Source organism: Xyrauchen texanus, chromosome 4 (genome assembly GCF_025860055.1).
Source record: "Xyrauchen texanus isolate HMW12.3.18 chromosome 4, RBS_HiC_50CHRs, whole genome shotgun sequence".
Taxonomy (NCBI): Eukaryota; Metazoa; Chordata; class Actinopteri; order Cypriniformes; family Catostomidae; genus Xyrauchen; species Xyrauchen texanus.
Window position 1 is genome coordinate 36,846,103 of NC_068279.1, and position 25,252 is coordinate 36,871,354.

Here is a 25,252-nt window from a genome sequence, read left to right on the forward strand (position 1 = left end):
CGGAAAACAAAACATCAAAACTGGTCATCATCCACCATCGATGCAATTAGTGATATTAACTGTTGGCAAACTGCTTTTTGTGCTTTAAATATGCAAAGGTGGAAGTGGAAGGGATGCTGAATGAACAAATGTTTCTCCTCTCTGGTCATCTGGAGAAGATTGAAGCCCAACTGTCCATACCTAGGAAGAACATTTTTCTCTGGTCATGTAAGCGTAAGTATTAAATACATCATCATGTTTGGTGCCTACAGACACCACTGGCGCTGAACAGTCTTATGGGTCATGTACAAGTCATTGCTAGCCAACCTGAGCACTGGTCAGTGGAACAGTAAACTGGAACATTAGCTGTTATTATGTGTTGTAGCATGCAATACCAGCCAAAAGAAGCAGCCAAATTAAGTCTATATTTCACTTGAACAAATGCTGTTTAATTGGGGAAAATAGAGTGCAGTTAGAATACAATTTCTAGTCTTTTGGAATCACTTAGTCAAGCTTAATGTACAGATGGATGTGCTTAAACAATTTTAAGCGAAGCCTGCTGGCTGCCTTCTGGCCTGGCAGCTTTGACATTTCTTAACTTTATTTGTCTATAAAATTTCTTTTCAACCACACTATTTGAAAGTGTTACTGACTTAGACAGGCATTTAATAGAAATGACCCAGCAAAAGCTAAATTAATCATTGTAACTTATAGCCTCAAAACATACATCAGTTTCCCTCTCAAATTCTCTGAGTTTCTGGTGTCAGACTGAGGGTAGTTAATGCATTATAGATGAGACATCTAACACATACTTCCAGCCAGAGAGTCAATGCTCCCAAAAGGCTGGGCCCTTAAAGTTTGAGAGAGGTGATCTCAACCATTCTGTTTGCCAGGGTTCCAGCCCGTTTATTATGCCATTGCATCTCTAAAACACATCGGTGACACCAATGCCAAGCTGGATAAGTGAGAGCTGCAAAGAGACATCAGACAGATCCAGAGAAACATGGTGGGGCTGAAGTAACTCAGACCTTAAAGATATTGTACTGGAATATTCTTTTAAAAGACACAATCATTCTTACTGGAATAGGTAACATTCACCAAGTATGATTCAGCAGAATATGCACAGATGTGCAATACAATCAAATAAGGTCTACACTTGTTTACTAGATTGAAAAGGGATTTAAACTGGTCTCTTTGAGGTAATTTCCTGAATTACTCACTGCCAATCTCTGAGAAAAATCTCCAATTGAACTACGGTTTGCTGGTCTAAGGCTTTAAAATCAGATAGTGAGTGAACAATCAGTTAATGCACTTCAATCAGGGTGCAATTACTGCAAACCCAAGACTGGTTACAAAATACCCATGTGGGGTCAATACTGAAAGATTAGAAAGATGAAATGTTTTTTGTTTGTCCGCACATACCCAGACCGAACATTGATTATAACAAATGCTCAAATAAATAAATGCCTGCTTTCTCATAAAATTTTCCAAGCCACCAATGCAAAAGACAAATACAATGTGTATTTGCAAAGCATAAATATACAAACACAACAAACCATTGTTATTATTTCCCTCTCCATTTATCTTTTCCCCCCACATGATTTTATATTTCAGAGATACAATTGATTGTTGCAGTATACCGCAGGTCAGTCCTGACAGAGATGTGTAAAGTCAGTTATTAGGGGTAGCATTAAAAACAGAAGTCCATTGTTTCTGCTTGTGCATAGAAGAAAAGTAAACTCTTCAAAAGCTTCTCTGACCATAAATAGGCAATTTGAAGGTCACTGTATTTTCAAACATGCACAACGTGATTTTGGATGCAATGATATGACCACGTTTTTGATGCAGGAAGTGCTTTTGAGTTTTACAACAGCAATTTCTGTTTGATGTAAATTCAGCTTATAGTCGGGCAAGCCTTTTGGTTATAATAATGGTGAAAAATAAATGTAATTGGGAGAAGGCAAAGAAAAGTATTCAAATATTAACAGAATTATTCATGTGTCAATGACGTGATTGAGTTTTTGTCATGCCAATTCTTTCTAATATATCATAAAATGACCATAAATTGCTATTCAAATGGTCAGTCACATTGATCAAGTGCTTCTTTACTTTCATCCACATACCATTTCAAGTTATGTAATAAATGAGTCATTGGTGATGTCAAGACTATCAAATTTGTAAACACATAACCACAATATTGATCGTGGATCAATGAGTAAATTGATGTTAGATAGAATGAGAAGTAGAACAAGGAGAACAGCTGAAGCTGCTGTTGAATCCTGGGGGATTTTGAGATTGGTGGAACATCTCAGCTGAATGGGTACAGTCGTCTATGGAAATCCACCAGTCTGCTATCTCCTGCTGCTGTAGCCTCCACCAGCAGGGACTACACAGAGAAGACATAAAATACAAAGCAGATTCATGACTATTTTTAACAAAAAGCAAGAGCTCATGATTAATTTCATTAACTGTATATTAGAGTTTCCAAATGCCAGTTTGTGGTTCTTTAGTTAGTCTTACAGCTTTAAACATTAAAGATGAAGTGTGTCATTTCTGCACCACAAGTGGCACCAAATGGAATTGCAAATATTTACATTTACATTTAGTTATTTAGCAGATACTTTTATCCAAAGCGACTTACAAATGAGGCACATAGCAAGCAATTTGTCATACAAAGTTTAACAACATCTGCAGTGCTGTACTGCCAAGTTTCAAGGTTCTCTGCGCTAGCGCAGAAGGAAGAGACAGAACGATTTTTTTATTTTTGAACATTACGTGCAAGTTAAGTGTAATAGTGCAATTAAAGTGAGTTTGTTAAGTGTTCATGGAACAACATGGATCTTGTGGTTCACATATAACTAATGTATTCAAACCGGTTTCCCCTAACACTCCTCCTCTGGCACTGATCGGGCTAAACAGGTAGTCAATTGGTTAAGCCAATGTTACTGTGTCGGGCTGTTCAGGATATTCAAACAAATAGAGCCATGTTTTAACAGCGCTACATTGTTTACACTTTTCAGGGAAATTAACTCACTAATGGGTTACTTATAGTTGTCTCAGCATATTAGACTGGAATAGGACAAAGCATTTTAACATTAAACAATTACACACTTCACCTTTAAAAGTTTATATAATTACAATTGTATAAATGTATAATTAAATAATTTAATAAATATTATAAAATACTGCATCTGTTTTGATCAGTATTTCAAACCAACACATCAGCACTCATCATTTAATATAATTAAGGAAAGAGAGCCAAAGTTTTTCATTATTTTCAACATAGTGAGCACATTTGCTCACATCTATGAGCTCCAGGTCATCTTTGGAGTGCAAGTGACGCAGGAGGTACCAGCGGGCCACCGATACCACACTTTCAGAACTCCCAGAGGCTGACATATAAACAATCCTCTCCAACAGACGACGCGTTTCCCTACAGAAGAACAAACCATAATCAACAATCTGATCCTAACAATGATGACAACTAGGGATGTCAAAAGTAACATACTAAAATATCAATACTAAAATATGCTGCTGGTGCTCATCCAGATGAATTGAGAAGCAATCAGAAAAAGAGCCTTACAGTAAGTGTGGTCCAATGGATAGTTATAATGCAATGAGCATTATAACATGCAGTGGGAGTCTATTATGTTGTTAGTATATTAACAAAACAACAACACGGAAAAGATAAACCACTCACTTCAGTATTGAGAATAAAACCACTCAATGTTCTACACACAAGGAGTGTGTTCAATGGCATATACATTTTTTGCTGTTCTATCCAAATTGGTATTGAGAATCGTGAAACTTTACTGGTATTGGCACATACAACAGAAATTGTGATGTTGTGACAACTCAAATGACAACAAATAAAAAATGAATACGTAATATATGTAATATTACCATAGACTAAATGCAAAGAATGCAATGCCAATACAAGGTAAATAATGGAATACAAACATGAAGCAAAGGGCAACACATGTATAATGATCTGCCTGTTTAAAAAATAAATTAATGTTGACAGCTGAGATAACAAAGACCTCAGCTAGATGCTAATATCCTCTCACATGCAGAGAAAGACTGGCATAAGCATTTATGCCCTGTATAAGGCCCTACCTGGCGCCCATCTTGATGGAGAACTGCAGTAACGCCTGAAAGAGTAGAGCTACTGGAGAGATGCCCATCTTTAAGACTTCAGTGCTGGCCTCCAACACCAGATCCTTCCACTCAGAGACACACACACCAGTCTGCAGAGCAGAAATGCACGACATACCACAAACTTTTGTGGGTTTAAATTGTTTTGATAAAAAGTTAATAACAATGACTACCGACTAGAAGTATAAAAAGTATTATTTATGAATTGATTTTTCAACAAATATTTCCCTGAATGTCCCCAAAGGGAGTTTTTGTCAGATGTAGCTCACTTTAGGATAACATTTTCCCCCAAACTATAGCCGCGCACGCACACACGCACGCACGCACACACAGCGAGCCTGTTTAATCTCTTTAATCAATATTTACTACAAATTGCATTATAACATATATTGGTCATAAAATTAGCATTTTAGATAGAGGATTAGTAGTGAACAACCATCATGCAAGTGTTATAAAACAAATACTTGAGAATTTTAGATGAGTGTTAGCTGGCCGCGTTCAGACTAATATATGATTGGAGCTGGGATAAGCTAAAGGCTGACACACTTTAATTAAATGTAAGGAGAGGCGAGCCACAAAGTGTCGAATTCAATATAACAGACTAGGCTGGAGTCAGCTAAAATGAAGGCAGTCAGCTGACAAGGGAGGTATAGTTTGAAAAGGAGGGGAGGGGGAATAGACTAAACAAAAATGAGAGGGGGTGAGACAGAGGAACAGGCGAGAGAATGATGCAAATGCTGCAACAAAAAAAGAAGCAAAAAAAAAAGTTGCCTAAATATGCTTCAAGTAGCCAAAAATAATAACATCTTTTAATTAGCAGTCATACAGACACTCGACAAACAGAATGACCAGGAACACGTGTACGTTTATAAAAATAAGTTTTAAAATACAATATAATAGTATTGTGGACAATGAACAAATGGTATTTTCACACTGACCTCAGTTACTATCTATAAAATTAGGTTAGGAGTTTATGGAGAATTGTATGTATATCCTTATTCAGTCTTAGCTAAATATCTGACATCAATCGAATATGTTGTCCCAAACCCGCAGTGGGTGATAAGACTCATTCTGATTCTAATAATCTTATGTTTACCTTTCCACAACTAGACTGTCAACAGCAATGTAATAGGACTCCTCTCTCTTGTTCGTCAGCTTTGTCCCTGACTATCTCCCGTACAACAGTGCATGTTTGTTAAAACAAACTTTAATAGCCATCTGTTTAAATAGCCAGTCTTCTATGAGTACCGTTGAATAACACACACTAAGCTCATCAGTTCAGAATGCTGTTTTGTTCGCCAAGTAAACAGTTCCTCTCTGTCACAAAGTGATCTCCACTATTCAGCACTACAATAAAATCATTAATATTATGGTAAATAAGTGACTACGTTTACATGGACACCAGATTACGGCTTAATGTGAGAAAGTGGCGTTTGTGTTTACATGAGCTGTGTTAGTGGCGTACTTTTGACATGCGGCTCGGTCAGTGAGCAGCTTTCGCAAAAGCAACATAATTTCCCCACAACATTCGTGTAAATAACAAACATGGCATCCAGGAAAGACTTCGGTATTTTATTCTCTGTTGCTTCAATTTAATTCCAGATATTCCAGAGTTGTTGCTGTGACTGTGTATGGTTTAAAGCAGGGGTGCCCACACTTTTTTGTGTGATGATCTACTTTTAAATTACCAACTCAATAAGATCTACCAACTAAAAAAAACACAGTTTCATTTAAAATAAGAAAATGCGTGTTGGGACTACTGCATGTATCCCTACATGGAATTCATCTTCTAATTAATAAAAAAATATCATTGATATCATTCCGTTTTAAAACTAAACCCAAAACACCTACAGCACAATAGATTACAATAGCCAGGGCATTTACCTTATTCTGATGACGAGTAAATATTGACCAGGCGAGGTTTTGTTTATTCAGTTGCCATGACAATTAGGTTTGCGCATACGCACCTTCCAAGGACTTCTGAGAACAGAGCGCGAAATTGCGATACTGCCCGGATTAGGCAAAACTGATTAGGCGTGAAAATGACTTTTATTGTTCCATTTCTGGCACCTTTGCCCCATGATAGTCGCTAGTGAAGGGTTTGGGGCTGTGCATGTACTTCTGGTGCCATCAGCCAATCAGTGTTGTCATGACGCATTTTTCCTGTAAGTACGTAATTAGTCACATGACATTTCTGGCTGAAAAAATTGTGTTTGGAAGGCAGTGCTCATGAGAAAACATGGCAGCAAGCAAGTCACATTCTTCTGGGGGGTCCAGCGTCAGCTGAGCAACTGTCATTGAGATGAATGGGAATGCTAACAGATATTGCTCCCCAGGTTTTATGACCTCTTTGTATGAGATTATACCGGTACTCACCATACATGTGGACAGCGCAAGCAGGGCTAGCCGGAGCAGACTGCTCATCTTCCCACTGTTGTCACCCAGTTGAGCAGCCAGCTGAAGACTCTGTTTATATGCCACAGAGGCTTGAGACAGCAGGCCCTGAGAGCGGTAAACCTCTGCCAGCCACTGAGAGAGAGAGAGGAGAGACAAACAGTGAGAAACTGTTCAAATGAAAAACTTTTACAACTGTGGTGACTGCAAACCTTGTTACAGCTCCTTTCTATATGTCTATACAGTATAAAACACTTTTCAGTTTCTTTGAAATCTCCTGCATTATTTAATGAGATATTTAAAAACTGCTCATAAGATTCAGTTCTGTCTTCAGGGAATGACCACAATGGCAACATCTAAAAGGAAATACGTACTGTATGTCTAGATATGAGGAAGATTCTATAAAAGCAACCCACACGCACTTTAGTATAAAACCAAGCTGACAAAATGTCTTCTTAGTGAGATGGGTACTAACATGCCAGGCAGACACTGATGTGAGGTTGGCCATGACAGCAGCACTGAGCTGATCTAGCACTGCAGGAGGAACACAGTTACCCGCCTCACACATCAGGAGGCGCTCACACTGAACCTGCCTCAACATCAGGAAAACCACAGGATGCTCTGGAGATACACTCAGAACCTGATAGAGAGAGAAGGAAATTTAAAAACAACTCAAGGTTACCAAACTTTTGGACCAATTAATTTTCCAGTCATTTTCCAATCTTTCTAATAGTTCTGATTAGAACTTAATCAGTTTGACCAGTTCATTAAAAGAAATTACTTTAAAAAAAAACTATTTACCAACAAATCGAACATCACTGCGGCTTGCGAGCCAGTTTTACTGTACACAAGAGCAATATCTTCTAGCAAATTAAGTATTTTATAGCAGTTACTTGAAAAAGTACATTCAAGTTTTCTTGTTACAACCAGGAATTAATTAGTGGATCTCTGCAGCCATCTACTAGTTATTTTTGTCATGACATGATTTTCAATCATGTAATTGTTCTTTTTTTGCAGCAGATGGCATAAAAGTTTATGTTTTTACTGCAGTGAAATTAACATAAATTTGCTTATTTGCATTTGTCAAAGAATAGTGAAATTGATACATTTAAAGGTAGATAAGATCTTAAAACACAACTTCAGTGTTTTTACTTTTGTCCTTTTATAGACTGAAAAGGGACGAGAATGACCAAAAAGCAAGAATGTGTGTGTGTGTTTGTACCTGAGAGCAGAGAGTCTCTGCCTGGTCATATTGGCAGCTCTGTTTGAGGCCAGTCACTGCCTGCTGCAGCACCCAACCCTCCAGAGCCTGAGCCAAGAGCCCATCCTCTATCTGCAGGCTCTTCACTGAGAACACACACAGTACACAGAGCAATCACTACACTCATTCACACAACACATACATTCGTATATACCTGTTCCCTTAAACACAGGGGTAGACTGGCCATCGGGATATCTGGGACTTTTCCCCAAGGGCCGGACGTGATAAGTTGAAATGGGCCGCCGTGTTATGCAGAATGGTCCACAAAATGGCACTGCGATATGACAAAGGGGCAACGATATGCAGAGAAGAACAACTTTTGTGCCGGTTTCTATGTAAAATCCTGGGCCAATTTCTCTTCCAAGTCCGCCCCTGCTTAAACATACTGTATATACTTGCTTGTACATACAGATGTTGCGTTAACAGAAAATAGTCTGCCATTTACCAAATTCTTTCAAAACATTGGTGAACAATTCTAAATCCTTTCCATCATTTTCAAAGATTAAAGATTAAAATATTTGTCTATTGTGTTTTCCTTCTTTAGAAACATTCTCATAGTAAAGTATAATAGTAGGGACTAGAAAATGGTTTTAAAGCAATCCTGCAAATGGCAGCCTGGTCTCATAAAATTGCAGTGAACATGACAACATTTTTGCAATTCAAAATTGATGTGCTGCACATCACGTTTGGCTGCAATTTCCAGTGAAATGTCCAACTGGGGGCGCCAAAAGCATGTAAAGTGGTGTCATATTCAGACGGGGTTTTAAGGTGAATTTTTGATAGGCCTACATATTTTTTAAAACATACCTCCTTAACATAAACTTTTTTCTGAACCTAACCAATAGTGTTTTAAAATATAAATTACACGTTTAAAAAAGACATTCTTACCAAATCAACGCCTAAACTTAATCATTAATGTTTTAAAATATATATGAGAAGTTAAAAAAGACATCCTTCCCTTATCAAATCTAAATCTAACCATTAGTGTTTTAAAATGCCAAAGCAAAATGAAAAAGCTAATTTTCTGAAGCAACCACCTCATTTCGTGCTGCTTTTACGACTCTGTAATGGCATATGTAATGCTGAGTTTACACTAAATGTTTTTAAGCCCGATTTTCGCTCGCCAACAGTTTTGTGGTTATCGCCGTCAAAAGCCTGAAATCGTTGGCAAATCAGAGCTCGCTCCCGTGAGTGACGATCGCAATGTATGAATTATCAAAGACGCTATCTGAGAGAATCGCCGACGTGTCGCCAATATCAGTGAAATATCTAGAATATTAAATATCTGGACCTGTCTGCGATTCCAAATCATGCAATGTGAAATATGTTTTGACTGAATACAACTGCAGCGTTGACCTACAGCCAATTAGAGAGCAAGAAACGGGGCACAGGATGTTTCAGTGTGAGGAGTCCTGATGTACCTGCAACAGAACATCAACTAGCATGGCTGCGGTATCAAGAAACTCTAATTGGACCCAAGAAATGGGGGAAAAATTAGTGGAACATTGGCAGGAGCACCAGATTTGATGTTTTATCTGAACTGTAGCACAACTGGGAGGAGAAAGAGAAGAGTTGGAGAGAAATTGCCAATGAGTTCGAATCCAGGATGTGCTGAGTGACTCCAGCCAGGTCTTCTAAGCAACCAAATCGACCCGGTTGCTAGTGAGGGTAGAGTCACATGGGTAACCTCCTCCTGGTCGCGATTAGTGGTTCTCGCTCTCAGTGGGGCACGTGGTAAGTTGTGCATGAATCGCGGAGAGTAGCATGAGGCTCCACATGCTGTGAGTCTCCACGGTGTCATGCACAGCGAGCCACGTGATAAAATGCACAGCTCGACTGTCTCATAAGTGGAGGCAACTGGGAATTGTCCTCCGCCACCCGGTTTGAGGTGAGTAACCAGGCCACCACTAGGATGCGCATGCCAAAATTGGGGAGAAAAAAAAAAAAAAAAAATTCTTTTTTATTTAAGCCTAAATTAATCGCAACTGAACAAATAACATACCATAAATGATAGCATTATTACTTAAAGTTAAGCTACCCATAGGGGCCTTTGCACATGGGACAATTTAAAGCGAAAACACTCTTGAGCTAAAACAGAACATAGGTGTCTCTAGATGCATTTTTATAAGTTGAACCTGACATGGAGTTAAAAGAATGCGATGCAGCAGCCAAAGATGTCCATCTAGAGCATGTTTATATTGAAAAAGTGCAGACAGATGCAGAAACATGTTTGGTGTGAATTACCCTTTTGAATTGTCATTTATAATTTTTATATTGGGCATATCAAGATAAAATCTACATCCAATATATAAAGCATGGTGAAAAATTACAACCCAGTCTGTTAAATTGATAATGATTATTTGTAGAGCAACCTCTCTGTTCATACAGTATATACTTATACACTGACAGACCAGTCAAATTTTATGAATGTGGGTCACAAATGTACTAAAAAAAAAAAAAAAAAAACCTTATAAGAAACACATGAAAACAGCTGACCTTTTTCTGAAACCAGGGTCATGAGTTCCCTCTCCAGATTCTCCCTGTGAGGGGCAGAGCCTGAGAGAATGCAAGCAGTGTTCTCTGTGTGACAGGCAGCCATTAACCCCGCCCACCCAGCTGGATCATCTGTATTTGTCAAACAGAGACAGAAACAGAGACAGATTATTGAATCCAATAATCAATCACCATAATGCTACCCACACGACAAACCAAACCTCATCTATATTTCATCAGGCTGATATGTTTGTCTCAGGGTCTGCTATCAAAGCTTTCATACAGACCATCATTCTCTCTGAAGACTCACATACACTCAGCCTTACACTTGGCACTTTTTAATGATGACAAGTTTTATGCAAAGGTCTCAGGAGCCAAATGGAATATTTTCATAATTTCATTTCAGTCATGAAACTTCATTTATCAGCTTTTTAAGATATCCAAAAACTGATCATCTTAGCTTTTTTTGTCTTTCCTACTGCTGATATTAGAAAGATGCCACTAGATTGTGATAACACTAGACAGGCCTTGGAAATACAATGCTTTTAAACATTTTTAAATGATCTCAATTAACACATTCACTTTGAATGTTCCTAAAATAAAACAAAATATAAATTAAAAACTGAACTCACTGATAAACTTTTAAAAGTTAAACTTTTTTTATTTTTTATGTTTACATCTAAGATACTACACCATTAGGTAACACCACAAAACACTCAACATTGAAGAACACTGTAGTGTGGTGGTATTTAGTTTACCTGGACACAGCAGCACGGCTCTCTGAATAGTTTTCAGAGCGTTTTGTCTTCTGTCCTGGCCACAGTGACGGCCTGAGGCCAACTGATTCACTCCACTGTACAGCAACGCTCTCTACAGAAAGAAAAGAGTTGAACACTTTAATAGAGTATGATCTTGGCATTTGATTTCAAAAACTTTATCCAAGAAGGTTAAAAACGATACCTTTCCAAGCGTCATGCTGGCGTGACACGCCACTCTTCCGGCCACAGCGCCTCCCTGACGAAGATATGAAAGCAATTATGAAAATGTTTATATATCACATCCTTATAGGAGCCAATGTGGAAATAAACCTAAACAGAATATGTATCAACATTTTCATTTCAGTTATTTATAACCACTAAGAAATGGCAAATAATAATTTGAAGTAATCTTATATCACTGTCCAAACAGCATGCAATTTCAAAAAGAATTGTAGATGGTTAAAGGAACATGGAACAGTTCACACAAAATGAAAATAGAAATTCTATACACAATTATTATTTACTCTCCCAAATGCCAATCTAAACCTGCATGCTGTTATTTGTTGCATGGAACAAAATAATCTTTATGTAGCTCTTTTTCTTAATACTACTAATTCATGTGACCACTGCTGTCAATCTCCAAAAAGGGCAAACATTAAAAAAGTTAAAAACAAGGTCTATACAACTTGTGAGCTATACTCAAAACGCAATGTAAAAACAACCAAAATGAGCGATCCAGATGGAGAACAACAACCATTTAAGTTTTAATTGGAGTAAACGTTCATTTCAGGCTCAACTTGTGCTTTTGGCTGTCATAACAACTCAAAGTAGTTAATGATAACGACTAACTTCGGATCATTGCTTCATGACATTTACACACTAGGATAATCTCGATTCTGTGAAGTACCGACACAATAAAGCCACATGTTTTTTGACAATTTTTACAAATGCAACACCTTAATCATTACATTACCCGCTAAGAATATACGCCTATGTGAGTGAAAACACAGGAGAACGGAAATTGTAAACAGTTGAATAGCGGAAAATTTCCACGTTCAGGAAAAAGGTGGATGAGTTCTTGTGTAAATGTTCCACCAAAGCTCTAATGTCTCATTTTCGATTGCATTCGATTCTAAAACGGCACACTGGCGTGTTGTGCCAGTTTTGCTGTTATTTAGATTTTCAGTGAATAACAACCTAATTGTATGTCTTCAGAAGACTTGGAGTAGAGCATACAATTTGTATGAACTACATTTATGGTTCTCTGTGGTCCTTTTTGTACCTTGACAGTCATCAAGTATGTCACCATGAAAAGTCGTTGTATGGAAAAGAGAAGCAGGGCGATTCTTCAACAATTCTCATTACTTGTTAATTAATGGAGTAGATGACATTCTCATTTTTGTGTTAATTATTTCTTTGAGCATGTTATTTCTTCTTAAATATCTTGGGAATACTCACATCAGCTTTGTTGGGGCAGTACTGTGGAACCAGCCTGGAGAGTAGAGCCCAGAGAGATGGATTTCCTGGGTACCTATCAAAGTTACATTTTTAGATAGTTGTCAAAGAAAAACATTGGAAAAAAAATTCTAAATTCAAATCTAGACACAGAATGCTTCTGATATCATATCAGAACACTGTCTGTTCTGGTGCCTCATTTGACCTTTGCATTTAATTAACCAAATGCAATGATTCAGACCTGAGGTCAATGAGATTTAAAAGTCTTTCATTTAATAGCATTTGAACATTTCAGATCTTTGTACAATGCAAATTGAAGGAGGACATTGGACATCGAAAGGTCACAAGCTTATTGGTCAAACAAAGGAGAGCCCTTAATCGAATCAAGGTCCTCTATTCCCACTCAACAAGATCTAATGAGGCCAGATGAATACTCAATAATTCAAGTGAATAATAAATAGTGAACAGTCTTTCTTCAATGAGTCTGGCTTCTAATAACTCTGTGTTCTAACATTGAAACACAGTTCTTACACCTTTCGACCTTTGAATTTCCATGACTTTTCCAGTCATTTAGAGAGTGCACTTACAAATATTTTGGAGCTGTGTATAACTTTCTAATCTATTCTCTGATTTTCCATGTGAGATTTCTGCTAAAAGTTGCTGCATGACACAAAATCACAGCCAATCAGAACATATTTGACTTTTTAATATACAGCAATGTGGAGCAGGATTTTGTAAGAATGATATTTCAAAGTGGGCAGGACAACTCATCATGGTGCAATAGAAATAGATCATAGCTCGTCAGAAAAAAAATTCAAATATAGGACTTAACCCATTGCTTGTCGTTTTATTGTGTTTTATCAGGTTAGCAGTAAGAGATGGTGTAACTGTAAATATTACACAGCATCAGTACCTGTGTACAGCCCTCGCAGCCTCCCTGTGTACGCTGCTAAAGTTGCCCTGTAGAGCCAGCAGGGTGCAGGTTAGCAGACAGCGCTCCTCCACAGCACCTCCTACAGGATCCCCCAGCTTTAGCAGTTCTGTGAGTGTGGCACTTGCCAGTGTAACATCACCATGAACCAAACCAAGAGCACACAGACATTGAAGACTCTCTGGAACAGGCTCTTTCAACAATGAACTGAACACAGAAACATATAAGCCAAAAGGAGAGAGGTTAAGCTGTGGACTTCTGAAGCAGAGAAGTGTTGTTTGCAGATATAGTCGAGTTGTTGGCTCACCACTTGAATAGCAGGGCTTTGGCGAGGTCCATGCTGCCCAGTCTGTGCTGTAACAGGGCCAGTGCAGTGAGTATATAGGCCTTTTCCTTCTCACTGGAGGCAACTGAAAGGGCTTTCTCATAAGCTGGAAATTGCACACAAACACACACCCACAAAATGTACACACATTCCATCAAAAACACACAAATGCAACTATGAGAACCAAGCAGAAATATTATAAGTGTGTTCAACTTTGAAGAGAGATGATACTAGAATAACCATGAATTTTCCAGTCGTATGTGACTGATAGATAAGGATTTTGTTGTATTATTCATAGAGATTGCACTGACGAAGAGCAGATTAATTCGTGGCTGATGAAATATTTCAGAGCTAACTGTAAGTAGACAAATTTATATTCACTATTTCCATTCCTTCTCCATGACTTTTTAAAATGTTATTCATTTCCATGATTTTTCAATGTTCAAGGTTTTCCATGACCGTGGGATCCCTGCATTAATCGAGAGTGATATGGCAATGACGGCTCACCCTGAATGCTCTCTTGTAGGTGTCCTGTCCTAAAGCATGCGAGCGCCAGCCCTGCGAGATCATGCAGCTCTTCTAGTGGTGTGGAGGAATAAATACGGACTGCCTCTTCCCACAGCCCATCATCACTGTTAAAAACAACACACACTGCATACTGAACACACCTGTCCATTATTATGCACTGTAAATTGTCATGATGTCATCCCAGATTAAATCACTGCCGGCATAGTTGAACTGTGTTTTTACCTAAGGGCACGTCCATAACCCCTAAGAGCAAAGCTGAGCTTCTCCGTGTGAGGGGACACCTGAAGCAAGTCTGCAGCTCTGGAGATAACAAAATATATCCACATATTACCTATAAGGTCAAGATCAGTGTGAAAAATTAACCCTTTATTAAGGGGAAATAATTGCTCCCGGTTCTGATTTTCAGGGGCATTTTTACCATTATGAAACACTATATAAAACAAACAGCATTTCATCCTTTTATGTAAAATGCATAACACTTATATAAATTACAATCTGAACTATTAGATAGGCTGTTACTTACAAAATGAGATGCACATCAACATTCATGTGATAATATAACTAGGACAAAAATAAAATACTATCAAATAATATTGTTACCAATAACAAAAAAGGCATTGTTTGCCATGTTTTTAATTTAAAGTAAATTTCTTTTTTCTAAATCTCTTTTTTTCCCCTAAGCCAAGCGTACACTACACAACTTGCAGTTGGCGCCATGTTTTCCGTCATGCTGGTGCGCACAATACAAGACTGTAGTGTATCAATACATGACCATACGTCCCCGAATGAGGCCATGTGTGCACTGGTATTACAAATCGTTTTAGGTGATCCGGTCAAAAATGTTCAAGCGGGACACATCACCGTTACACCTGTCATCTCTTTTGGGACAGTCTCTGTTTTCATCATAAATTTATAATTTCGTCTGTGTATTAAGGAATGATAATAAAGCACAAAAAGTAAAAGACGAGAAACATATTGCTAAAAACCAGGACACAGTTTCTCTTAAATATCCGCAAACAAGGCGTTTAGAGCAGATTTCAGAGTTATTTTAGTGTAGTACCTGTAACTGAGCTTCAAGTGTGCATGCTGCTCATATTGACCCTATTGTGCACGCTAATGCATTCGCTTTTTAAAGTGTTCAGATTGTACACTTATTTCCATTTAAATCTGCACGTTACTGGTGAAAAACCGGCAGCTATAGCTCCCTTTAGTGTCATCCTGTTTCAAACGGATCGCCCAAAATGCATCTTAAAATTAAGATAATGAAATTAATTCACAAACTCGTGCAGTTTATTATTGATAACAAGAAAAGAAAAGACCCTTGTCCATTTATGCGCTTATTGGCACCATTTGCAAAAGAAACAAATTATAAAACAGCTGAAAATAATAAAATCAGTGGAGATGAAATTTTTTTTTTTTTTTTTTGTCTTCTGCTTCCTAATACCTTGCCCCTCTCCTGCGCTCTCTCTATATTTAATTGGTTTTGGCTCAAAACGGTCTCTCACTTGTCAGGACAGTGCTCAAACCTGATGGCAAGACGTCTAGATTTCAAGCTCTTTTGAAAAATGTCATAGCATCTGGGACTAGTCTCAATATGTTGCAGGAGTGTGCAAAACAATATGACCGTTTGTCATGAGATCTGAGACTTCTCGTCGCAGACTCCAAACATCAAAGCAGATGAACTTAAGACATGTAGTGTCCACTACGCCTAAGCTCCCATTAATTTCTTACCTGGTCTAAATGTACTGCACATGTACTAAAAAAATAGAAAAGGTGAAATAGTAAATAAAAACCTATATTTCTTGTTTCAGATTAATTGAATTTTTGTATTTGGACAGAATTGAAAAAAACTATAGTGTGTATTACTAACAGCACACCGGGCCATAATTTAAAAGCACTTTCTAATTCCAGAGAAACAGACACACCAAATTCGTAATTAGCTTGAGCCTTTCAAACCTGCGATATGCCTCAGTTGCTTGTTTCTTCAGCTGCAGGTGTGTGTTCAGGTATCCGAGCATAATGTAGGCGTCAGGGTCTGTCTGAATCCTCTCTGAAAAACGAGAGTACAGTGAGCCTGACTACCGCACTCTATCTTTAAATAATCGATCACTGTCATATAGAACATTTTGTGAACCTTGAGGAGGGAACACATTTTAAAAGTTTTCTAGCAACTTCAGCTGCATTACTAGTAAGATATACAGTAGTGCCAATGTCATTTTGGTACATTAATGAAATATTATGTGTGTGTTCTCATACCTGTGTACTTGCTCAGAGCCACCTGGGCAGCAGAGACAGCGTTCATCTGAACTATGTTGTAGAGGTAGAGCTCAGAGTCTCTGTTACTCTTATCCAGAAGTGTGGAGCAAACCCAATATGCATAACCCTTCACTCCCTCCGTCTAATATTATATAAATATGTTACTACAAAGTACTGTACATTTAAACATTTATACAATAAACTGTTTGATGAAGAGGTCCAAAATATATTGAGGAAATGCATACTGTATGTATGCCAATTGCATAAGTTAAAAATACAAATATACACAGACAAAGTGACTAGACTTACATGAGTGCTCAGTTCTGTGGTATGTCTGAAAAGGTCCATGGTGTCGTAACTTCCAACTGTCTCGGCAATGAGGGCCTGTGATGAGAAAGATGTTAGATTTACTAAGTGGACCAAAGGAAGGGTTAATACTTTACAATAAGGTTGTATTTTTTAATATTAGTATGATCTAACAATAAGCAATCTTTTTTACAGTACTTATTAATCTTGAAGTTGTGTACATTAACATTAATTATTGTAAAGTGTTACCAAAGGAATTTGGATATTATAATAACTTTTGGTCTGATGTATGGTGTACCTGTCCAATCCAGCAGTTCACATAGTGGGGCTCTAAAGATTGGGCAATCTTGAAAACTTCATGAGAGAGCTAAAAATATATATACAAAAAAAAAGATGATTATTGTGGCTTTAAATGTAATGAATTTTCAACATGTTTAACCGAGTTATAACCTTCACGTTACCTCTATATTTCCCTTCTTCAGATATAAAGCGCCGAGGTTGGTCCATGCGATCACATTCTGAAATATTATCAAGACACAATGCACAGTTCATATCATCCCAAAAGTATAACAAGTGAGTCCCAGATTTTAGTTTGTTTTCTTTCAGCACATACATTTGACTCAGCTTTGACAGATTTGATGAAGCTGTGTTGTGCAAGAGCAAAGTTTTCAATACCTGAAATATAAAAGCAGAATTTAACATTAACTGATATCCCCATCCTTTTATCTTTTTCTTGGATTTCCTCCCCTTTCCTACCCCATTTGGAATGCCCAAATCCCAATGCGCTCTAAATCCTCATGGTGGCGTAGTGACTCGCCTCATTCCAGGTGGCGGAGGACGAATCTCAGTTGCCTCCTTGTCTGAGACCGTCAATCCGCGCATCTTATCACATGGCTTGTTAAGCGCGTTACCGCAGAGATGTAGCGTATGTGGAGGCCCACGTTATTCTCAGCGGCATCCACGCACAACTCACCATGTGCCCCACCGAAAGCGAGAACCACAAATTATAGCGACCACGAGGAGGTTACCCCATGTGACTCTACCCTCCCCAGCAACCGGGCCAATTTGGTTGCTTAGGAGACCTGGCTGGAGTCACTCAGCACGCCCTGGATTCAAACTCACGCCTCCAGGAGTGGTAGTCAGCACCACTACTCGCTGAGCTACCAGGCCCCACTGAGAATCCCATCCTTAAAATACAGAACAATTCAAAGTCATTACACCACTATTAAAGAGAATCATCCCACATCTGGCAGTTACACTTAACGGTATATCAAAATGAATAACAATAGACTAATAAAGTAGAGAAAGAAGAGTATCTAGAGTTCATATGGTATTAACCCTTTGCCATGGCAACCACTCCAAGGGCGTTCCAGTATGTGTGACAGGCACTATCCAGCATGACAGCCTTCTTTACACACTGTTAAAAAGAGCCAAACAAAACAAGGGCATTAGATTTGTTAATGAACCAATTCATGAAAAGATGAACTACTGAACCCTGGTCAGGTCATGTACCTGCATAGCTTTCTCCAGCAGAGGCTGAGAGTCCTCTTCAGGATACTGAGATTTGAGCAGTCTGTATTGGTGGTAATTGTTCAGGCCAAGGTCACACCACAGACTGGGTGCCTCAGGCATCAGTTTCAAAGCACGACCAAAGCACCTGGGAAAGTAAAGTTTGGAAGAGTAATTCATTTATTTTTAAATAGCCTTTAGTTTAAGCTATGAACCACGATTTTCAATCATTCTCATTCTAGAGAGCAACTGATGGGATTTTTTTTACAATGACAGACATTGCAATGATATTTACATGAAGATTCTATTGCGGTTTTCAAAGTATTGTGATTCTGCTAGTATATCAATTTGATGTTCTAATAATGTATTCTGTATTTAGCTGTGTTAACTAAATTTTCTCTAAAAGAAATGTCTAAAGAAGATATTCCGTAATACCGAATTTGCTGGTAAAATGTAGGGGTGTGCAAAACAACCAATCGACCAGTTGGTGCATTGTCTGAACTATTAGTCGACATGTCTGTGTTAAGGAACCCATGTATAATTAGGTTGCATTATCTCTGTTCCCAAATCAGATGAGTTTCATAGGGATTTATAGATGCTAAGCACATCTCTTTAATGTAACTAATAGTTATTAAACAAAATAATTGGCTAAATAAAAATAACCTTTTATCCTACAAATCTTTTTAAGTAAGGCAAATAAGAAGCATGAAAATCTCCAATACAGAGTGGCACAAAAGAGCTTATGCGCATGCCGGACGCAGAATGACATGTTTCAATGAAACAGCCAGAGACTATTTAGCAGAGACGGGCCACTTGTATTAAAATTATTGGGAGAAATAGTAATGCCCAATGGTTAACATATGTAGAAAGGATGTCTCACCTTACATGTAAAAGAGCCAATCACCTTTTAGATACAGACATTGCCTGTCAATCAACTAGAGAATGTGCATGCACATTAGCGACACAAGACGGGAAAATTTCGTAAAAAAATTGTTTTAGTGTAATTTGAGGAAAAGAAGCACAATTTATGATAGCAGTGTTGTCAGATTTTGCTGTAAATTAAAAAAATGATCTTTGATCATAATCTTGACCAAACATTTCGGTCTTTCGCCAATCAATTCGATAGGAGCTGCACTGTCATGCCGCTTCTTTACATAGAAAAATAGCTGCCCGAAAGCGTTTCAAAGATGGCCTCAGAGTGAACTGATTAGCTAAAAACAAATAAACTTGTTGAAGCACAGAACGCTCCACATTTACAGCTGTTAGATTATAAATTGTGGGTGTGCAACATAATTTCACAGCATCCAACAGTTGGAGGAGCCTTTTTACAGCTACCTCACAAATAAGCCTGTGGATTATGCATAGTAACAGAAACAGTATCCACAGCAGAGGATTTGACGTCTGACAGAGAACATGCAGCGTTTTGAATTAAAGGATTAAACGTAAAGAAATAAAGATACAAAACTTCTCTGAGAGAAAACCTGTTCATGTGGAACTCTGCACAAATATAGCATCATATATTATCGATGAAATATTGTATTAGTATTAAGCTAAACATGTACATTTTTAATTACTTTAAAAAACAGATTTTACATCAGGGAGACCATTTTAAAGTCTCAAGAATCATAATTTGTAACAGAATCTATTCCCCCACCCCTATGGGTCATCAATATTGTTGGTCTGATTTCCCAGGAGAAAGTGTACATTTTTAAATGCATATTTTTGCACAAAAAAAACCTTTTTGGGAGTTCACTCACACATTCAGTTGATGACCTCAAAGCTAACACACATGGAACATAAAAGCAATTTTGATTTAATGATTAGCTATTAAATACTGTGATTCAATCCATGAATCCATCTATGAAGTATGAACTAGAAAAGAATGCTATTATGATTGTATCTTTCACCTTTCTCCAAGAGTGAGGAGCTGTCTCTGGTCCAGTGTTTGGCTTTGATCGGGTGGTTCCAATCCACACAGGGCTCCGGGTACCAGCACTTTGGCCCGGTTTGGCGATACAGTTCTGGAGGTGGTGCAGGCATCACCAAGCAACTTCCACAGACAGGACAAGTCCGGCCTTTGCTGGACCGCTCTAAGAACATTTACACGAGGAGAGAGACTGAACCAATAAACACTGGAAGACACACTTGAAAACTAATTTCACACAGAGATGACTACTTTTAATCTTTAAAAGTTCCCCCTTCCCAATGGGCTTCGATGCTTACAAAACAACCTACCTAAAGAGATAATGGATGGCGTTCTGTATCAGGTCTACTGCTCTGCCATCTAGATAATCCTCCAGGGCACTTTTAGCCAAGGCTAAAAAGCATTCACCAAGACCTGTGAATCAAAACACAGTGAAAAGGCTTTTATTTAGTAATACATACAAAAATGATCCTCTAATACTGCATGAAATAGTTATTAACCTGTAGAGTAACACAATAATACAGAATACATGCATACCTTTCATTGCTGGTACATAGTCCTCTTGCTCTAAAATCTGCCTGTACTCGACGGCGGACTCTTTAAAGCGGCCCAGGACCTGTTTGATGGCGGCGGTCTGATAGAGGCTGTAGATGGAGGTGGGCTGCAGGAGATGTGCTTTAGCAAAGGCTTTCAGAGCAGCCGTGAAACTCCTGCGATTCAGATAGGCCTCACCCAAACACTCCCAGCACACCCAATCCTGAGGATCAGCCCTCAACGCCGCCTGCAGACTGAGACCAAAGCAGAAATGTGTCACTAATATGGATGGATGGAATTTTGTAATATACTATTAATAACTATTATAGAGCAACTGATAATTCAGTAGGAACATTATAAATAATTTATGAGGGTTTTTAATGTGCAATAATAGCTAAACAAATGCAGCTATCTTTACTTCATGACAGCTATGAATTTAAACACACTTTTATGATTAGCTGGTAAAGGGATAGCATACTATGCAAACATTACTGATTTGATTGTTGTCTCCACAATTATCTGATCATGCTTGCAATTTCGATAAAACAATCTTTTATAGCCAGTTAGATAAAATTACTTTGGTGACATTTAAAACAGCAAAACAATTTTTAATACAAATTTGTATTTACAAATACAAAGTATTTTCAATACATCACACAAAACCAAATGTTTGCAAAGCATACAAACACATGTGCACTATCTGATATAGGACAATGCAGTATTCGCTGAAATAGGTGATACTTCCACCAATTCTGTCACACCAGCGCCAGACCATCATTTTTGTTGAGCACCATTATTAAATTATAACAACAGGCAACTTTCTTGTGGTTACATTAACTACGGTCTTTAAAAATATATGGTGATCAAAGCATCCAGGTCCAGCCTAACAATTTTTAAAATCACTTTTAAGCTGAAATTGTACAATCGATTCACTTACTCTGCAATAGCATGTTGGTGCTGACCAACCTTCAGATGGTAGAGCCCCCTCCTCATCCAGGCCCATTTAGCAGAGCCAGGAGTGGCTATGTCTGTTACTGACTGCAGCACAGCCAGAGCTGAGTCCTAAACCACAGAGAACAGGTAACACAGTCATTAAACCACTGAAGATGAATTTGAGCTAAGGACAACTACACAGTGGACAGCAGAGCAAATCGTCTACAGGACTGTCCAGGATTAACGCATCATTTCTTCACTCACCATGTCTCCCTGCTCCATGCTGAGGTCCACAGTAGCAGCTCCAGCCTCTGTGTCAGAGGTATCCAGCTCAAATGCTCTCTTATAGCAGCCTCTGGCCCTGCTCGGGTCTTTTGCCACCCCCCTGTAGTAATGACCCAGGAAACGAAACACTGAACCAAGATACGGGTCCAGTTTAGCAGCCTGAAAGCAAACCAAATCATAATCTATTTTATCAATATAAAAAAAATAAAAAATTGTGACCGTATGGAAAATGCTAATAAAAACAAAAAGTGATTTGGAAATTCTTTGCACCCTGTGCTATATTGATTAAGAGTAAGCCCTAGTACAGGGGTTCTCAACCTTTTGCAAGCTGGGCCCCCCCAAAGCTGGTTCATTGCAGTTGGGGCCCCAGTGCCCCCCGCCCCGCCCCATGCTTTATTGTTGTTATTATTATTATTATTATTATTATTATTGGCAGTAGCACCAGACTTCTAATGTGAGCTTGCAGGCATTATTATTATTATTATTATTAGTAATAGCCCTATCATCATTACTAGGCTATTGCTATATAATTATATGAGGTTACATGCTTTATTGTTGTTATTATTATTATTATTATTATCATCATCAGTAGGCCTATTATCATTACTAGTCTATTGCTATAATTGGGAATTGGCACCAGACCTCTGATATTAATTTATGCTTTATTATTATTATTATTACTAGGCCTAATAGTAGGCATCATCTGCATTTTTTACAGAAGCTTGCTGGTAGGTGATGTTAATGTGAGACCTGAGCCTGCTTTGCCTTGCAAAGATCCTCAATTCTTGGCTCAATGTTTGATAAACATAGCCTCAAATCATCCTCGATTTGTGCACGATTGCGGTATTTCGTTTTGAGTGCAGTCATTTTTGAGAATCCTGCCTCACACAAATATGTCGACGCGAAAGGAGAATCTTCAAGGCGACGTCACAGAGTTCAGGGTATTCCTGCATCAATGCTGCCCAGAATGACGAAAGAGGGCAGGAGCTAAAGAGTTCCTTCAGTCTACTGTCACTCTTTAGCTCAATAAGTTGTTCCTGCATATCAATTGATAGCTTGTTTGCTGTGCACACAAACGGACCTTGAACCCACGCAAAAGAGCGATAATCCTCTTTAAAGTACGTCGCAAATTGTTTTCTCATTGCTGACAGGTGCTCAGATGCTGATTGAAATAGGGAGGAGAAATCGTGTGACGTGCCTGCATCAGTGATAAAGTCTGCAAGGCTGGGGAACATGTCGCAGTTCCCTCGACTGATGCGGCCATGCCAGAGGTCTAGTTTTTGTGTGAAGGCGTGCACTTTGTCTGCAAGGAGCAAAATATGAGTTTCGCAGCCTTGCAAAGACAGGTTGAGGCCATACAAGTGGTCAAATATATCGACCAAATAGGACAGAGACGCAAGCCACATAGTGTCATCCAGATGCTTCGCCAGATCTGATTTGATTGCTGTCAAAAACCACTTCACCTCCTCTCGCAGCTCATACAACCGCTGTAACACCCGCCCCCTGGAGAGCCAGCGAACTTCAGTGTGCAGAAGCAGCTGTTCGTGCCCTGACCCCATCTCCTGGCAGAGGACCCCAAACAAGCGAGAGTTTAGCGGCCGTGATTTGATGAGATTTATTATTTTCACGGATTGGTTCAGCACGGAGTCAAAGAGAACCGGCATTTTTTTAGCAGCTAGTGCTTCGCGATGGACCATGCAATGTGTCCATTTCACAAGTGGAGCTACTTGCTGAACGCGAGCAAGTATCATTGGACATGTCTACAATTCTCCTAGCGATTGTGTCATTGGACAGTGGTACTGAACCGAGTTTGGCTGCTGAACTATCGCCTTTCATTATTCTGCACATGTCTTGCGCTGCCGGCAAAATGAGAGTCTCGGCGATTGTATGCGGTTTACCCAGTTTACCGATCCTTTTGGCCACTACATACGATGCCTCCAAACACTGTTTAGACACAGTGCTGTGCACTGAAATGGTTGCCTGTTGCTGATGGAGGCCATCAAGCTTTCTTTTAAAATATTCAGCTGGTTTATTTTTAATGCCAGCATGCTTTGTTTCGAGGTCCCTTTTTAATTTGCAGGGCTTCATACTGTCGTTTGCCAGCACCTCGGCACACACAACACACTGAGGTCTCAGATCAGCCGTGACTGTAAACCCAAATTGCAGGTATGCTTCATCGTACCTTCGAAGCTTTATTGCAGCTGGTGGTGCGTCGGTTGGCTTGTTGGTCCTCACAAGAAATTTCGCCATTTTGATGTGTTTTCAATAAAGTTTAGGCAATATGTAACTGTGTGTGTGGTGTATGTTGAGAGACGTATCAGGGGCTAATCAGTCGGGACTTAGGCACAATCTTTAATTAAACGAACAAAATAATTATTTTGCAGACAATTCAGATTTTAATACTTAACGATTGTAGTCCTTGTCAGTGTGTGTGTGTGTGTGTGTGTGTGTGTGTGTGTGTGTGTGTGTGTGTGTGTGTGTGTGTGTCTTAGTCGTGTGGGTAGTTTTAGCTAAGTGTAGCTACTGCCTAGCAGTTAAAAAAAAAATACTGGCTAGGGCTGAGATTTGATCTAATCTTAAAAAAGAATGTTTGTGGGTTTAGTCTTTAAAAAGAATGTTGGGGTTTTGTAGTAAAGGCCTATGTAAATCGAGATTGATAAGAGTAGCGAGAGCTGGCACAAGCGAACTTGGCAAGAGACTAGACTAGAGTGAATGGAAAGCTATGTCGTGAGTCAATTTAAATGCAGTGATTTATTTTTGTGTGAGAGTGAGTGAACATTTACATTTATACCCCGCTCTGTAAGCCAGGGCGGAACGGCGGCGCCATGCGCATGCGCGATTCATTTGCAGCCTGGACGCGGAGGGGTGTGTGTCTCCTCTCTGCTCTGACTGCTGCGCGAGGCTACTGAGAGACTTACCGCCTGTGAGTGCTTTTGGACGGAGAGGGGCTCACGGCAGCACCCGCTGTTCGTTGAGCACAGTAGGCCTAACTGCAGAGTGATTCGTGCTTTCGAGTCTCCAAACACCACAAAAGTCTCCAAAAACACCAGTAAAAGTCGCTGGATTTGTCGCTTTTGACAAAAAAAAAGCCGCCAGGAGGATGATTTGTTTGTGTTATAATCAGTGCTTGAAGTGGGGGAAAAGGTGGTGCACTCTCTTTGCATTGGCAAATCATGACATTTTTACAGTGAAAAACAAAACTTGGAGATATTGCTGTTACAACAAT

At 38.9% G+C, this 25,252-nt stretch overlaps 1 protein-coding gene across 1 annotated transcript in view; it reads right to left on the minus strand.

Annotated features, from left to right (window-relative positions):
- Positions 1 to 415: 415 nt before the first annotated feature.
- Positions 416 to 25,252, minus strand: part of skic3 (SKI3 subunit of superkiller complex) — a 29,500-nt gene continuing 4,663 nt past the window's right edge. The window contains exons 15-41 of the mRNA XM_052125345.1: positions 22,006 to 22,185; positions 21,746 to 21,870; positions 20,812 to 21,062; positions 20,586 to 20,688; positions 20,258 to 20,440; positions 18,354 to 18,498; positions 18,180 to 18,258; positions 17,455 to 17,516; positions 17,303 to 17,359; positions 17,140 to 17,208; positions 16,845 to 16,919; positions 16,536 to 16,677; positions 16,236 to 16,329; positions 14,502 to 14,579; positions 14,259 to 14,383; positions 13,734 to 13,857; positions 13,409 to 13,633; positions 12,499 to 12,571; positions 11,243 to 11,296; positions 11,041 to 11,152; positions 10,286 to 10,414; positions 7,751 to 7,875; positions 7,004 to 7,168; positions 6,511 to 6,663; positions 4,096 to 4,226; positions 3,283 to 3,412; positions 416 to 2,365 (exon numbers count right to left, since the gene is read on the minus strand). Coding sequence (XP_051981305.1) covers positions 2,288 to 2,365; positions 3,283 to 3,412; positions 4,096 to 4,226; positions 6,511 to 6,663; positions 7,004 to 7,168; positions 7,751 to 7,875; positions 10,286 to 10,414; positions 11,041 to 11,152; positions 11,243 to 11,296; positions 12,499 to 12,571; positions 13,409 to 13,633; positions 13,734 to 13,857; positions 14,259 to 14,383; positions 14,502 to 14,579; positions 16,236 to 16,329; positions 16,536 to 16,677; positions 16,845 to 16,919; positions 17,140 to 17,208; positions 17,303 to 17,359; positions 17,455 to 17,516; positions 18,180 to 18,258; positions 18,354 to 18,498; positions 20,258 to 20,440; positions 20,586 to 20,688; positions 20,812 to 21,062; positions 21,746 to 21,870; positions 22,006 to 22,185 — 3,267 coding nt within the window. The 3' untranslated portion in view covers positions 416 to 2,287. The remainder of the gene's footprint in view (positions 2,366 to 3,282; positions 3,413 to 4,095; positions 4,227 to 6,510; positions 6,664 to 7,003; positions 7,169 to 7,750; positions 7,876 to 10,285; positions 10,415 to 11,040; positions 11,153 to 11,242; positions 11,297 to 12,498; positions 12,572 to 13,408; positions 13,634 to 13,733; positions 13,858 to 14,258; positions 14,384 to 14,501; positions 14,580 to 16,235; positions 16,330 to 16,535; positions 16,678 to 16,844; positions 16,920 to 17,139; positions 17,209 to 17,302; positions 17,360 to 17,454; positions 17,517 to 18,179; positions 18,259 to 18,353; positions 18,499 to 20,257; positions 20,441 to 20,585; positions 20,689 to 20,811; positions 21,063 to 21,745; positions 21,871 to 22,005; positions 22,186 to 25,252) is intronic.